General features: G+C 31.3%; 1 protein-coding gene across 1 annotated transcript; it reads right to left on the bottom strand.

Moving 5' to 3' along the window:
- Positions 1–21: 21 nt before the first annotated feature.
- On the bottom strand, positions 22–7,178 carry LOC143080122 (protein unc-93 homolog A-like). Its single transcript, XM_076255812.1, has 6 exons — positions 6,184–7,178; positions 5,549–5,697; positions 3,861–4,100; positions 3,267–3,402; positions 1,537–1,668; positions 22–524 (listed from the first exon to the last, which is right to left on the bottom strand). The coding sequence occupies exons 1-6, from the start codon at positions 6,779–6,781 to the stop codon at positions 280–282; spliced, it is 1,500 nt and encodes a 499-aa protein (XP_076111927.1). The 5' UTR covers positions 6,782–7,178; the 3' UTR covers positions 22–279.
- Between the last annotated feature and the right edge of the window lie 6,268 nt (positions 7,179–13,446).

Raw genomic sequence — 13,446 nt, 5'->3', positions numbered from 1 at the left:
CGTTACTGATCAACAAAGGAGGCAAGTTATTTCTTTTTTAACAATTATAAATAATAGTATGCATGATCCACATAACAAACGAACATATAATACGCATTCCTTCTTCAGGAAGATATTAAAATACCAAAAGGAATGAGTAAGTTGGAAAAGAACGAAAACGTAAACAATAGTAAAGAGAATATAATAATACAATCAGTATGCATAGTCAATTCAATAATATTCAATAATAACAACTTTAACAGTCTTTAATTATAGGTTTTTTTTTTTTTTAAATTTTCTTTAAAAAAGTGGACTTTTATCCTCGTCCTTTGTGAAGACTCTTTGATTTTTACGACGATCCTGGATTTCTACGAATGTATAAAAGAACATTCCTAAAGTCAAGAATCCAAGGCAAAGTCCAAGTTTGACTTTCGTTACCAAAATTCCACTCCATGCAAAGGCCAAAATGAATCCGATTGATTCCCACAATCTGTAATTGGCGAATGCTGCTTCTGTGTTATTGGTAAATAGATATCCATATAGGGCTGAAAAGAAATACAACACGATTATTCCCTTTTGTCAAGTACCTCCTTTACGAAGGGCTCAGACATTTTGATGAACCCAAATAGACTTACATATTAAAGCCCCAAAGTAACATTAGGCTAGTATATTTACAATTATATCATGTATATTTGTCAGTTAATGTGAAAAGCACATTCATGTGATTACCACTGATATACACGTTGCACCAAAATGTGCAATGGAAGCACATGTTTGTAGGCAATTGTTACTTTATACGACTTGGTTCCATTTCGGCTCTTTACGTGTTGCTCTCAGATGAACTAAAATTATTATTAAAGTCAAGTGAAAAAGTATTTATCTACCACCGACTTAGCAATTTTAAAATATAAATGTTATGTTATTTACACAATCATGTACAATTTAAAGAATATTGAAAAAGAGATCATGATTGTTTATAATTTTATGTATAAAAAAAACAACAACAAAAAACAAAATGAAAACCGTAGCTAATATATATTTATCTAATGTGTTGTAAAGGCTTTGTATTACTTTTATGTTAATACGTAAGAAACTTAAAAAATACGTCAAATTTGATAAATTCGAAGTTTTCCCCCTCATGTTCATGTGATCTTTTAATTTGAGTGCCACTATTGGGTCTTAGTTTAAACATACGTCTTATGTAAGCTACGAGATTCAAGATTCAAGATTTTTATTCTCCAATTATGGACCCTCAAGTGCGTCTGTCTTAAATCCTTATGAGCTTGATTTTTGTGTGTTATTTAGACGGTTTTGGTGTCCATTTGGTGTTACAATGTATTAGTTTATTTCATTTCTAAGTTGCATTGCTGTAGGTTCTAACGTCCAAGAATTCGTTTCGGGCAATCTTGAAGAAAATGAGAAAATGAACATATCGGAATCGAAATGTTTTGTACATATCTCCTCATTTATGTTGGATAATATTCAAACCACACGATATACTCATTGATTTTTTCAGCAAACAACATCCCCTTTCCATAGAACACATCTATTATTTACCATTTATCTGTGTTTGTATAATTGCATCACCCATTCCCCATAATGCAGCAAATACGTAAAACAGGATCTGGTTGTCTGCTTCTGGTTGCCATAGAAACAAAGCTACTTGGGTTCCTCCGTGCAGTAAAAAAGCTAAAAACAAAATATCATATCTTTAAAAAGGGAACGATAATGGACAATAAGTTATGAATCCTGTTTCAGTTGTATTGACCAGCTCTATAACTGCTTTGTATATTTGATTGGCAAGCGGGAGCAAAAAAAAAGAAACATGACAATTACACAGAATGAAAAATTATATTCAAATGTGTTCCACATTCCGATAAACCATGTTTAGTAAATGAAATTATTTATATCGTCACATTATGATCATCTTTTGAGAGTGGTAGGTTTGTGTTTTTGAGTAGAACATTTTTTTTAATGAACTGACAATTCAATTCAAAGCTTTATTTATAGTCGGCATGTTACGTATACATAACAAATAAACATAATCTCTCTGAGCTTTTTATAACCGACAAATACAAACATTTACATAATAATCATACACAATACTAATATTAAAACATAAAAGACATAGAATATACATTTCATGCACAATTTGAATTTAATTTAAATACTATTATGTAGAATATACATGCATGAGCACTAAGCTAAAAGCAACATAAAAACTACAGCACATAAATCACAAATTACATAAAGCTTAGCAAGCATACACAAAAAAGCAGCACTATAATGTTTAAAAGCTGTAACATAAAACATAACATAAATACTAAGCACATGCATTGCAATGGCATGAGTTGCCATTCCATGAGTTTATTAGACTCTTGAATTAGGTAAAAGACTAATGCTTAAATTATCTTGATTAATCAAATCCCGGGTAATACCATTTACCAAATGAGTGTTACTCCGTCTTATCTGTACTGTGGCTAAAGAAATGCGATTTTTTCGTTTTACGACACAGACAATAAGGAGGATATGAAGCTTCTAAGAAAAAATTACATAGTAAACAAACATTGCTGAGCTATTATTTGAGAAACACGAAACAGTGTAATTTTTTATTTTCAATGTTCATTCTAAGGATTCCTTTCTTCATACCTAACAAACTTTTGTATCATAAAGCATCTGAACAAAAGTTAACAACAATACAATAATATTAAAACAGATTTTTATGCCCCACCTACGATAGTAGAGGGGCATTATGTTTTCTGGTCTGTGCGTCCGTTCGTTCGTTCGTCCGTTCGTTCGTCCGTCTGTCCCGCTTCAGGTTAAAGTTTTTGGTCAAGGTAGTTTTTGATGAAGTTGAAGTCCAATCAACTTGAAACTTAGTACACATGTTCCTTATGATATGATCTTTCTAATTTCAAAGCCAAATTAAACTTTTTACCCCAATTTCACGGTCCACTGAACATAGAAAATGAAAGTGCATGTTTCAGGTTAAAGTTTTTGGTCTAGGTAGTTTTTGATGAAGTTGAAGTCCAATCAACTTGAAACTTAGTACACATGTTCCCTATGATATTATCTTTCTAATCTTAATGCCTAATTATATTTTTTATCCAATTTCACGGTCCATTGAACATGGAAAATGATAGTGGGAGTGGGGCATCCGCGTACTTTGGACACATTCTTGTTTTTTCATTGATTCATAAAAAAATAAAAAATCCCACGTTGATTTAAAAGTTTTCAAAGGCTAGGAAAATCAATACTGTCAATATTTTTTCGGAAAAAAAAATTACCTAAGAGGAAGAACGGTGCATGTCCAACAAACTGCACCAATCGTCCAAAAGCAAAGGAACATATAGCATCAACAACACCATAACATATCATCACGTAGCCAACGTTCCATATTCCTATTGCACAACTGATGTAGGACTGCAAAGAATTAAAACAAATACTGTGGATTCATTGTTGTTCGTAGACCTGAAATCAACGTTCGTGGTTTCTGTTGGTACTGGTGAACCAAGAATTTAAATTTTCAACGAATCACAAATTTGCTATTGTGTGGTATACAGATTTAGACTTGGACAAAACCACGTAATCAAATATTCACGAAAATGCTAGATATCCTCAATCCACGAAAAGTGAAACCCACGAAAATAAATGAATCCACAGTATTGAAAACAAAATAATAAATGTTTTAACATATTTTGTAACTGACAGCAGTTGTTTTCATCACTTCATGTATTTCTTATCTTCAATTGCATTTAGCTTACCTTTAGTACTCTTTTCGTTTGATGTTTGATTGCTAGCTATAGATAGATATATTACTTTAAACTATATAAAACTTGTAAAACAAATAATTGTAAAAGCTTTGAAACTGACATGATTACCTTTGTAAAGTCTCCTGTTATAAAAGCTTGCTCAATACCACTGTATATCGTTAGGAATGTTAGTAGTTTCTGTGGCGTGGACTGCCACCAATGTTTCAATGTCGACAGGAACAGTTTTACCGATATCTTTGCATCACCAGTCTGCTGTTTTTTGTCGAGTGTAATATTGTCCAAAAGTAAAGCAATAGTACAAAACGCTATCACAGCACAACCGACGTAAATACCGCATAATATGTACACCTGTGAATTATTTGATAAAATTAAAATAATAATCATAATAAATGTCGTAGTAGTGCAAACAACATGTCTTTTGCACTTTCTCTGGAATTGTTATATTTGCCAAATTTTTCTTTTAAAACTTTTAAAACATTTCTATCTTCTTATTCACTCGATAGCACTTTTTGTGTTTGGTCTCAGAGAAAATTTTCTTTCTATTTCTTACTCTTATTTTTTTAGCTTAAAGCTCCCAGTAACATGTGTCTTGAGAACGACAATCGATATCAAAAGTTTTAAAAGCATTTTGTATGTGCAAAAGTAACACATTTTTTTCTTTGTGTATAATTATATTCAAAGGCCAAAACTAAATTCGCATTAAACCGTATACCTATTGATTTTACAAGCGAAGCATAGCCATGTTTCTAAATTGTGTTATGAGCTTTTCAATTATAGTTCCGAGCCGATAAGGTATAATTTAAGATTATATCGATATCATCGAAATGCATTTAGTGACAGGTTAATTCGTACTAATGTTAGCCTTCACTTGTCAATGTTAGATAATTGTGTTTATTATATCCACAGACATTTTTTAATTTGCAACTCTTTATGTCATATTTTCTTAAAATGTTACAAAATGTATTAATCAATATCCATTCAAACCATTTGAAGCCATAATGTGTCAAAATAAATTAATACTAATTGTATCTCCTAAACTTGTTCATATGTAACGTTAGTGATATATTTTTTTTATAAAATTTCAAGTCTCGATAACCTGACAAATTAACTGCCAAAACATAACGACTATTTTCGCAGTCATTTATACGGTCCCGTCTAAATATTTAGATTTTTTTTTGTAGATTTGCGTTTTGTCTACATAAAACAACACTCTATAAATGTCGTACATGACACTCACCCATCGATCAGATGATAAACCTATAAATGTCGTACATGACACTCACCCATCGATCAGATGATAAACCAAAGTAATTATCAACATATCGACCAGCATTACATCAACCATTTGGGTATATGAGCTCACCCTGATCAAATATACCGTGCTAATACTTTAGTTCACCAGACGCACTTTTCGACTAGAGACTTTAAAACATAAACATATAACTACAATTCCAAGTTGTTTTGTCAAGTTTGGTCATTCTTGAGAAGAAACAAAACTTAATGTTTCAAATTTATTAAAAAGTAAAACAAAAAAAAACAAAAAAACCCAACAAAAATACCCAAATCCAAGGAAAATGTTTAACGTAAAGTCCCTAAGCAAATGGCAAAATCAAAAGCTCAAAAACGTCAAACGAATGGAAAATATCTGTCATATTTCTGACTTGGTACAAGCATTTTCTTATTTAGATTATGATGGCTTAAACCTGGTTTTATAGCTTAATAAATTCCTGAGCTATTAAACTTAGTTTCTTCAAATGTAATAACCACTTTTTAGACGATACTTATAATGAACCAACCTTTTCGTCTTCCGGTCGATCTAAATTTGAATTATTTGCTGCTGGTGCAGTTGGATCAAAATTTGCACCACACGAATCCAGGTCTTCTGTAGTATTTCCTGGTGTTACAGCAAATACAGTAGAAGAAATCAAATTTCCCCAAATCTGACCTAAATGTATTTGAATCGAAATAAGGATTTCATCAACAAACAACATCGAATTTCGATTTAGTTACTTTTTTTTAGAATCATTATTATAGATAAGAATGTTTTGTTGAACTAACCATTTACTAACAAAGTTTCATACTTCAATATTTCATTCTTCACTATGTAGTTTCAAACTTCAAGTATTGAGACTCGAAATGCTATTTTTGCATTTCAAATGGTTTTCTGAGCATCAACTTTGTAACGTTATATAACTTTAGGATATTATTGCATATAAGTATATGCATTTTTTTGCATAGATTGCTATGTAATGAATATAGTAGTAGTTGTACCAATATGATATCTTTCGTTTGATCATAATTAATGTCATATAATTATATTTTATAATTTGTGATCGAATTGCTAACTAAAAGAAATCTTTACTTTTCATTTGTAATGATGCAACATCAATTAGAATTATTGCCTCCTTCCAGCTAACGCAAGGGAACTTACTTGTTTGAAATATCATGAAGAAAAAACCAAAAAATCTATTAATAACGTCATCTTTTGATGCACCTGTCAATCTAGCATACCACACAGCAAGTTGTGTAAGATACGAACACTTAGCGGACCATAAAGTAGCTGCGCCTAATCCAACAATTATTGAAGCTGGTATAATTGTCTCCCATACGGCGTAAAAATTTAAAGCCATATAGACAATATAACACCACATTGATAGTGCCACAGTCCATTTGCATCCAAGGTGCGCGATAACAAAAGATGGAAATAGCATACAGGATACAACAAGGGCGCCGTATACAACAGACAATCCACCTGTTCCGAGTCCGTCGTCTTTGTTTAATGTACTTTGGAGATTAGATAGAGACTGGAATGAAGTGAATAGGAACATAAATCCAATACTGACAACAAGAACATTTTTAAGAATCTTCGTCTTCCCGATTGGTACAGGATCTGTTTTTTGATGAGGCTCGTCGTCTTTGTTAAACGGTGGTTGAGGATTTTTAGGCGATTCCACACTCCCATAGCCCATGGAAAGTGATGAGGTTTTATTATTTTCCAGTCCAAGTATCTGTTCTTCCATATTCGACATTAAGATAAAAACCCGCAAATTTAACAGTCAAGTTGTCAAAATGGCGAAATCTTCATTATAGTAATAAGTTGGGACATTAAAGTAAAATTCTAGTATCCACCGCTATGCAATCGTTCAGATATAATCTCTGCTAGAGTTTTATATGCCAGCAAATATTCAGAACTCTTAAAGTTATTTTCTAGCGATTCGCCGTTATTAACGTATTACAAATAGTTCTAGAATGTAGTTCGAAAAGATTGTACAAATATGTTACAAAAACGACAATTATCTATAACATATCAGGGGTTGTAACACATTGACAACCTCTTCTACGTGTATATTCAAAATACAGTCGGTGAAATCTGTAAAAAGAAGTCAAATAATATATCATTAAGTTTTAATGTTAAAGACATTCTTATTCCAAAACCCTTATGGAGTTTGAAGTATATTTTTCAATAAATAGAATTTAAGCAGTAAAAAGGCAGATCCCACATACGTTACTTCATGATTATAAAATTTTACCCTTGTGTCTGTAAATGAAATGGAACATTCTATTTTCCATTTTCCAAGGGTTGATGCTTTCTTTTGTATATTCGAATAGCAGGTGTAGTCTGTGAGGAGATAATGGTAACCACAAACAACCCGTGTTTACTTTGTAATGATATGTGTACCAATAGCATCCATTTTACATCAATTATTTCCGGAATGTCCCGTTTTCGATGATCAGTTTTGCCACGCATATATCATAATTATGTGTATACAATGTATATCGTTATACAAGTATTACAAACATGGAGAGAACCAGAAAATACATTTTAATGCTTATGATAAAAAAAAAATATTTTCTGAAACTAGTCAGTACTGTTTGATGAATGTTTTTGATTGACTATCGTAATTTCATCATCAGATTATAAGATCAGTAAGAGACATTTGTAATCTGTATATCCAAGTTTATCTTTTAAATTAAATGGAAATGGAATTTTGAATACTGCATAACGCTTTAGGTCAATCAACTATGCGTCTTTTTTTGTCGAACTTTAGTATAAATAGGTAACAAACATGGTAAAATTATTAAATTGTTCATCTTCTTATATTTGATGCGTTTCCCTCAGTTTTAATTTGTAACCCGGAGTTGTTTTTTTTTCTCAATCGATTTATAAGTTTCGAACAGCGATATACTACTGTTGCCTTTATTTATTTATGCTGTTTGAATGAAAATATTTTGTTATAGTTCTATAATAAAGGATTGACAGTTTACAAGCCAAAATTATTTTTGTTGTTACAACAGCGAATACAAGTTTGTGTATTTTACTAAATTCAAAATTGCACTACACTGAGACTATGCTTGGTATTCGTAATTTTGACATTACCACAATTTAGAATTTTATTAAAATAAACAGTGCACGTTTCCTAATTGATAAGTTTAAGATACATTAACATACTTCGATCATCTGTATGAACCTGATCGGTGTTGTTATGATTCCGGATGCATGTACCGCGTCTAATCTATTGCTCACGTTAGCTAAGTACAGTCTGTTTACATAGTTTAGTTGTATCTATATGGAATTATTTACAGCCAAAGAGGAATAAAATTCCTACACATATACAAACATAGTACATGCAATTGAGAATGTAACTGGGGAATGTGTCAAAGAGATAACAACCCGACCAAAGAAGTCTAACAATTGGTCTTAAACGCAGCTAGAAAATCCTGCAGTCGGAAGCGGAATTCAGCTGGCCCCTAAACAAAAATGTGTACTAGTTCAGCGAAAATGGACGTCATACTAAAATTCTTAACATTTAAATGAATTAAAATTTAAAAAAAATATATATACAGGACTAACAAAGGCGGAAGGCGCCTGACTTATGACAGGCACAACAATGCGTTGGGGTTAAACATGTTTAATGAGATCTTAACACTCCATCTATACCTCTCGCCAATGTAGATTAAACAAACACACAACAACACGCACAATAAAACGCAGTTTAAATGAAGTCATGCATACATGTATGAATAAATGAATAATATTAATTTCATAGTTTGCTAGTGTCTTAACGATTTATCTTATCAACTTTTTGATTATGTTGCATTTAAACTAGCGGCGTATCAAAGTGATACAGTTTTCAGTGTTATGAACATATTTCCATTGTTCTATACAAAAAACAAATGCCAGAAATATGCAACTTGTTAGCTTTAAGGATTATGTACCCTTCTGTTGATTCAATGCTAAACATATGGAAGTTTTATAGAAAATCCACAGTATTTATCCTTGTACTATCATATTTGGCAGTTTGATGACTGATAGATATAGGATTATTGCATGCAGTGCTAGCATATTAAAACAAGTTTATTAATGTAGTTATTGGTTAACACAAATGAAAATATGGACCAAATCAAGTAGGGTGTGCTCGACTTTAGTGACTCTGCACGAGGTATTTTGGAATTTACAGGTTGGTTAGAACTTTTTGTAAAAAATAAACACTAGCACGTCATAGAAAAGCAAGTGAGTAATCTATGTTTTTCAATTTTATAACAAAAATCTCTGTATTGAAGGCTTTGGATTTTCTATAAAAATCTATGTTTATTTGCCACAAAGTACTCTTTTTCTATTAAATGCAATGAATCAGTAAATAATAATGCTTTGCATCAAGTTTCCCCCTAGTAAATGTACAAAATGGCCTGTCTCAATTATTCGTTATAGCTGTAGTTTTGATACAATTGATGTTTGAAAAATTCTTACAAAAATGGCTATAGAAGGGGTCATAAACCTTAACAATGTATATGAAAGGTAACGAGCACAACTATATTCTAAAAACATCAATTCTCAAAACATAACATGAAATTAATTATAGATCTTTTAACTTTGAAATATTTGTATTTATGTTTGATTTTTGTTGCATTTATTTTCATTCTTTCATCATCAATTTCTTGATGTTTCATTATATTTGTCCTCAACTTAATGTTGTTTATATAAAGGGACGTAACATCACTACTAAACGTGTATTGAAATAAACCACGCCTACTATCCCCATATGAAATATAAAACGACCCCAAAGCGGTCGCATTCAACCAATGATATACCTAGAAATGATTAGTAGGTAAGATAAGAATATATGCTTCTATTTAAAAGGTAGGTCCATTTACAAACGCACATGGAGCATGGTAAGACGCTGCAACATTTTTTAAGGTACAATTTTACACTTATGGTTTGTAAACTTCTTTGGAAATACATATCATTAGAATATTTTGAGCAAAGTTATGCATTTACACTGGATACTTCAGTAGTTTATATCGAAACAGGTGAAGTATTGCTGATGAACCTACCTTGAAATGAATCAAAGTCTAAAAATAAATTTGTCGATAGGTAATTGAGATAAACAAAGGTGTCATCACGTGATATGATAAAATACCTAACTATAAATACCAGGAATACAATTAATGTGTCCATTAAGAAGACAATCTAACAAAAAAAAAAAACATAAACAAAAACAAAATTCCGTAGTTGTAGGCAGCGTGAACATAAAGGTTGTGTCTGTTTTCAAGGTGATTAATAAGTATTTTAAACGTTAATGTAATTCGGACAGACTTTTTGTTTTTTAATTATAAGTCATTATCAAGACCAAAGTGTTTAAAAACATTGTTTTTTCGTCTTCTTCATTTTCTCATATTTATTTACTAATAATGTGGATAAATGATTGTTTTTAAATTCAACAATTAGATGAAGTATACTTTACATCTTAAACATCAATTACTTTGTTAAACAATCATAGAATGTTCCCAATTGGAAATAAAAGTTTCAAGAACATGAAATAACTTTTTTAGTTTAGATATTTAAAAAACAATAACCGTTTTTTACTGTAAAAAGAAAAAGGTTTTCGGCAATCGACACAACATTTTTGCACTGGCAAGCAATCGAACCTGAGACACAGGGTGCCATGGAAAACTTTATGAAGTTTATAATCTTTTACTCATGTTATAAATGTTTCCATAGGGTATTCGGTTGCAAGAAAAGACAGTCGAACTTATTTACTGACCTCAACATAGCAATACGCTGTATAGTATTTTGAAGTGGCGTATTGTGTTGCGAGTGCACTCACTTTCTAATTTAAGGTGGTACCTAACACTACAGGGAGATAACTCTGTAAAGTCAGCTTAACGTTTTAATTACGTTGTGTTGTACAAGGAATATGAAGCTTCTCAATGATCAAAATTGGTGTTTGTCAAATTGCTATATAACCAGTGTAGTATTTCTGACAAAACGGTTGGTTCAAAATTTTTTAAATTTTTTTATTTTTGTTAAAGTGTCAAAGTAAATACTTTGACAAAATTTTATGAAAATTAAACAAGCCAAATTAATTTTAGTGAAAGTGTTGGGTACCACCTTAATATTTGTTTTATGTTTATAAATTCATTATTATTCATCATATGATTTTCATTGTAACAAATTGTAAAGAACTTTAGGGAAAAAAGAGAGATATAATTAAATAGACATTGCTTTTCCTTTTGTCAATCTCAGTAAAGTGTAAAACAACATCTTTATATATTGATTTAAAGGGAAAATAACAATAAGGGGGAAATAAAATAAAAAAGTCAAAGAGTACAATAATGAAATATAAAAAAAACTACGAAAATACAAACAATAACCTACAAAGCACTAAAATATAACTTGAGATTTAGCATTACGAATTTTGCGTCGACACATGGAGCTCCTGTATTGTAAACCAACACTGTCTTGCTGGTAGCACTCGTCTTGTGCGCATGAAAAGTCCGAATGTGGTGATAAATCGTATTCGGTTATACCATATGCGCGAGACCTCAATTGGAAAATATTAATATCTGTGACAAATATACTCCATATCAGTCAATCAAATAATTATTGCGTCCGTAACACATCCAAGGAAACCTTGAAACGTCTTATAGGTTCTTTGACAGCACTTATCCGTTAATTAATCCTGATACAATATACAAAACGAAATTTACCAAATTGAGTGTGCTGTTTCCATGATGAATTATGTTATGTGTATTGAGTAACTTGTAATTGCACTACATTGAAACTCGACGATGTACTTATTTTATGTTAACTATTTAGTAATTTTATTGTTGTACAAGTTTTTAGTCTTGAATATGACAAAGTGAACGTCTTTTTGAACAGTATATTTAATACTGTGATATCATTTAAGATTTTGTAAATATCCTCTCGCAAAACGTTGTGCTAATTGATTCTTTAATATGTGCCCTCTCGCGACATTAAGCACTTTAAGTAAATTAACTGCAACACTTTCCAGTTTAAAAAGGCAAAAACTATTAAAAGCTGTTCAACGCATGTATGCCCTTTAATTGGAAAAGTCATTATTATGCATAGTTTTACGATAAATATTTTTTTTTTCAAATTATTCATGAACCTACCTTGTAATGAATCAGAATCTGAAACAATTTAGTGATTGCGTACACTAATATAGAGTAGGCATTATCATGTGATATAGATAAGAGATAAAACACCTACATATTGATAAACTGGCATTTGAACACACAAAAGCAACCCAACAAAATATTATAACAATACTTATTTAGAGGTCAATATACGATCTTCTACAATAAGTAAGTATCCATATTATATATTTTACTTACACACATGGAATAGGATCCCAGTTAGGGCAACCAGTCCGGTACCCACGAATGTAGTTCTTAAAAAATATATATAACTTTTGTTATAAATTGTGTAGTGTTATTATTTCACTAGTTCTGTAACTGAATGTAGATTTATTTGAAAGGGTTGGTAGGCTTTCTAGTTTGAATTTCTGTAAAAATTTTGATTGATTTAAATGTAATCTGGCGTCAGTACATAGGGTAAATTGCCTAAATTCTAGCCTTTATTCTTCCCCGGAAGTAGACAGACTGACCCTGTTGTCAATAAAAACAAATTTTTGCAAAGGAATGCCGGTCATGAGGAACTGAGATTGTGCTTAGACACTTTAAAATGAATGCCTAACATGAAGCAGAAGTCCCAAGGTGGCTATCAAAATTATTTATTGAACAGGACCCTATGTATTTACTATGATTTTCAATGCGTTCCAATGGGGCAAATAATTGGGTTCCCGTTCCACATCTGTACATTGTTACCGTTTTCGATATCAGATTCGGAGTATCACGTTACCATTTGCAAAAGCAACCGAATATGCAATGACTTCAGTGTTTGTCTAATTCAAAATTTGTTAAGAGTCGATAAAATATTATTATAAAACTATAATGCAGGGTAATAATCTTAGAAACAGATGACTTACAAATAGTCTGTAGAACAAAATGGCTGAAAATTTTGTTTTAGTATTTTTTAATTTTGACAAAAGCATATTGTGGTATATCAGTTGGCTTTATTGTCACAATCAAATACACGTTTAAAAACTAATGAAACTATGGAATGCTTCATTGATACAGCAGTTAAACAAAACAATAAACCAAAACCCCAAACTTGAAGTCAACATCAAATTGTCGAATGAAATTTTGATCTTTCTTGAAATAAGGACCTATTGCAAACATGACGGCTTCATTTATTTCTTTCCTCAGGTCACAAAAATGATGCAAGTGAGAGGTTTTACAAGGTATAAAACCAGGTTTTATTCACCATTTTCTACATGAGTCAGGAATATGACAGTTGTTATCCATACGATATGAATCATACAAATGCGGT

Source organism: Mytilus galloprovincialis, chromosome 6 (genome assembly GCF_965363235.1).
Source record: "Mytilus galloprovincialis chromosome 6, xbMytGall1.hap1.1, whole genome shotgun sequence".
Lineage (NCBI taxonomy): Eukaryota > Metazoa > Mollusca > Bivalvia > Mytilida > Mytilidae > Mytilus > Mytilus galloprovincialis.
This window is presented reverse-complemented; position numbering and strand designations above follow the sequence as displayed.

Excerpts from the sequence above, each read along its gene's own strand:
- LOC143080122 (XM_076255812.1), bottom strand. The coding sequence starts at position 6,781 with ATGTCGAATATGGAAGAACAGATACTTGGACTGGAAAATAATAAAACC. Across the intron at positions 5,698-6,183 it reads CTTCATGATATTTCAAACAA|GTCAGATTTGGGGAAATTTG; the intron begins GTAAGTTCCCTT and ends AAATACATTTAG. Across the intron at positions 3,403-3,860 it reads TAACAGGAGACTTTACAAAG|TCCTACATCAGTTGTGCAAT; the intron begins GTAATCATGTCA and ends AATTCTTTGCAG.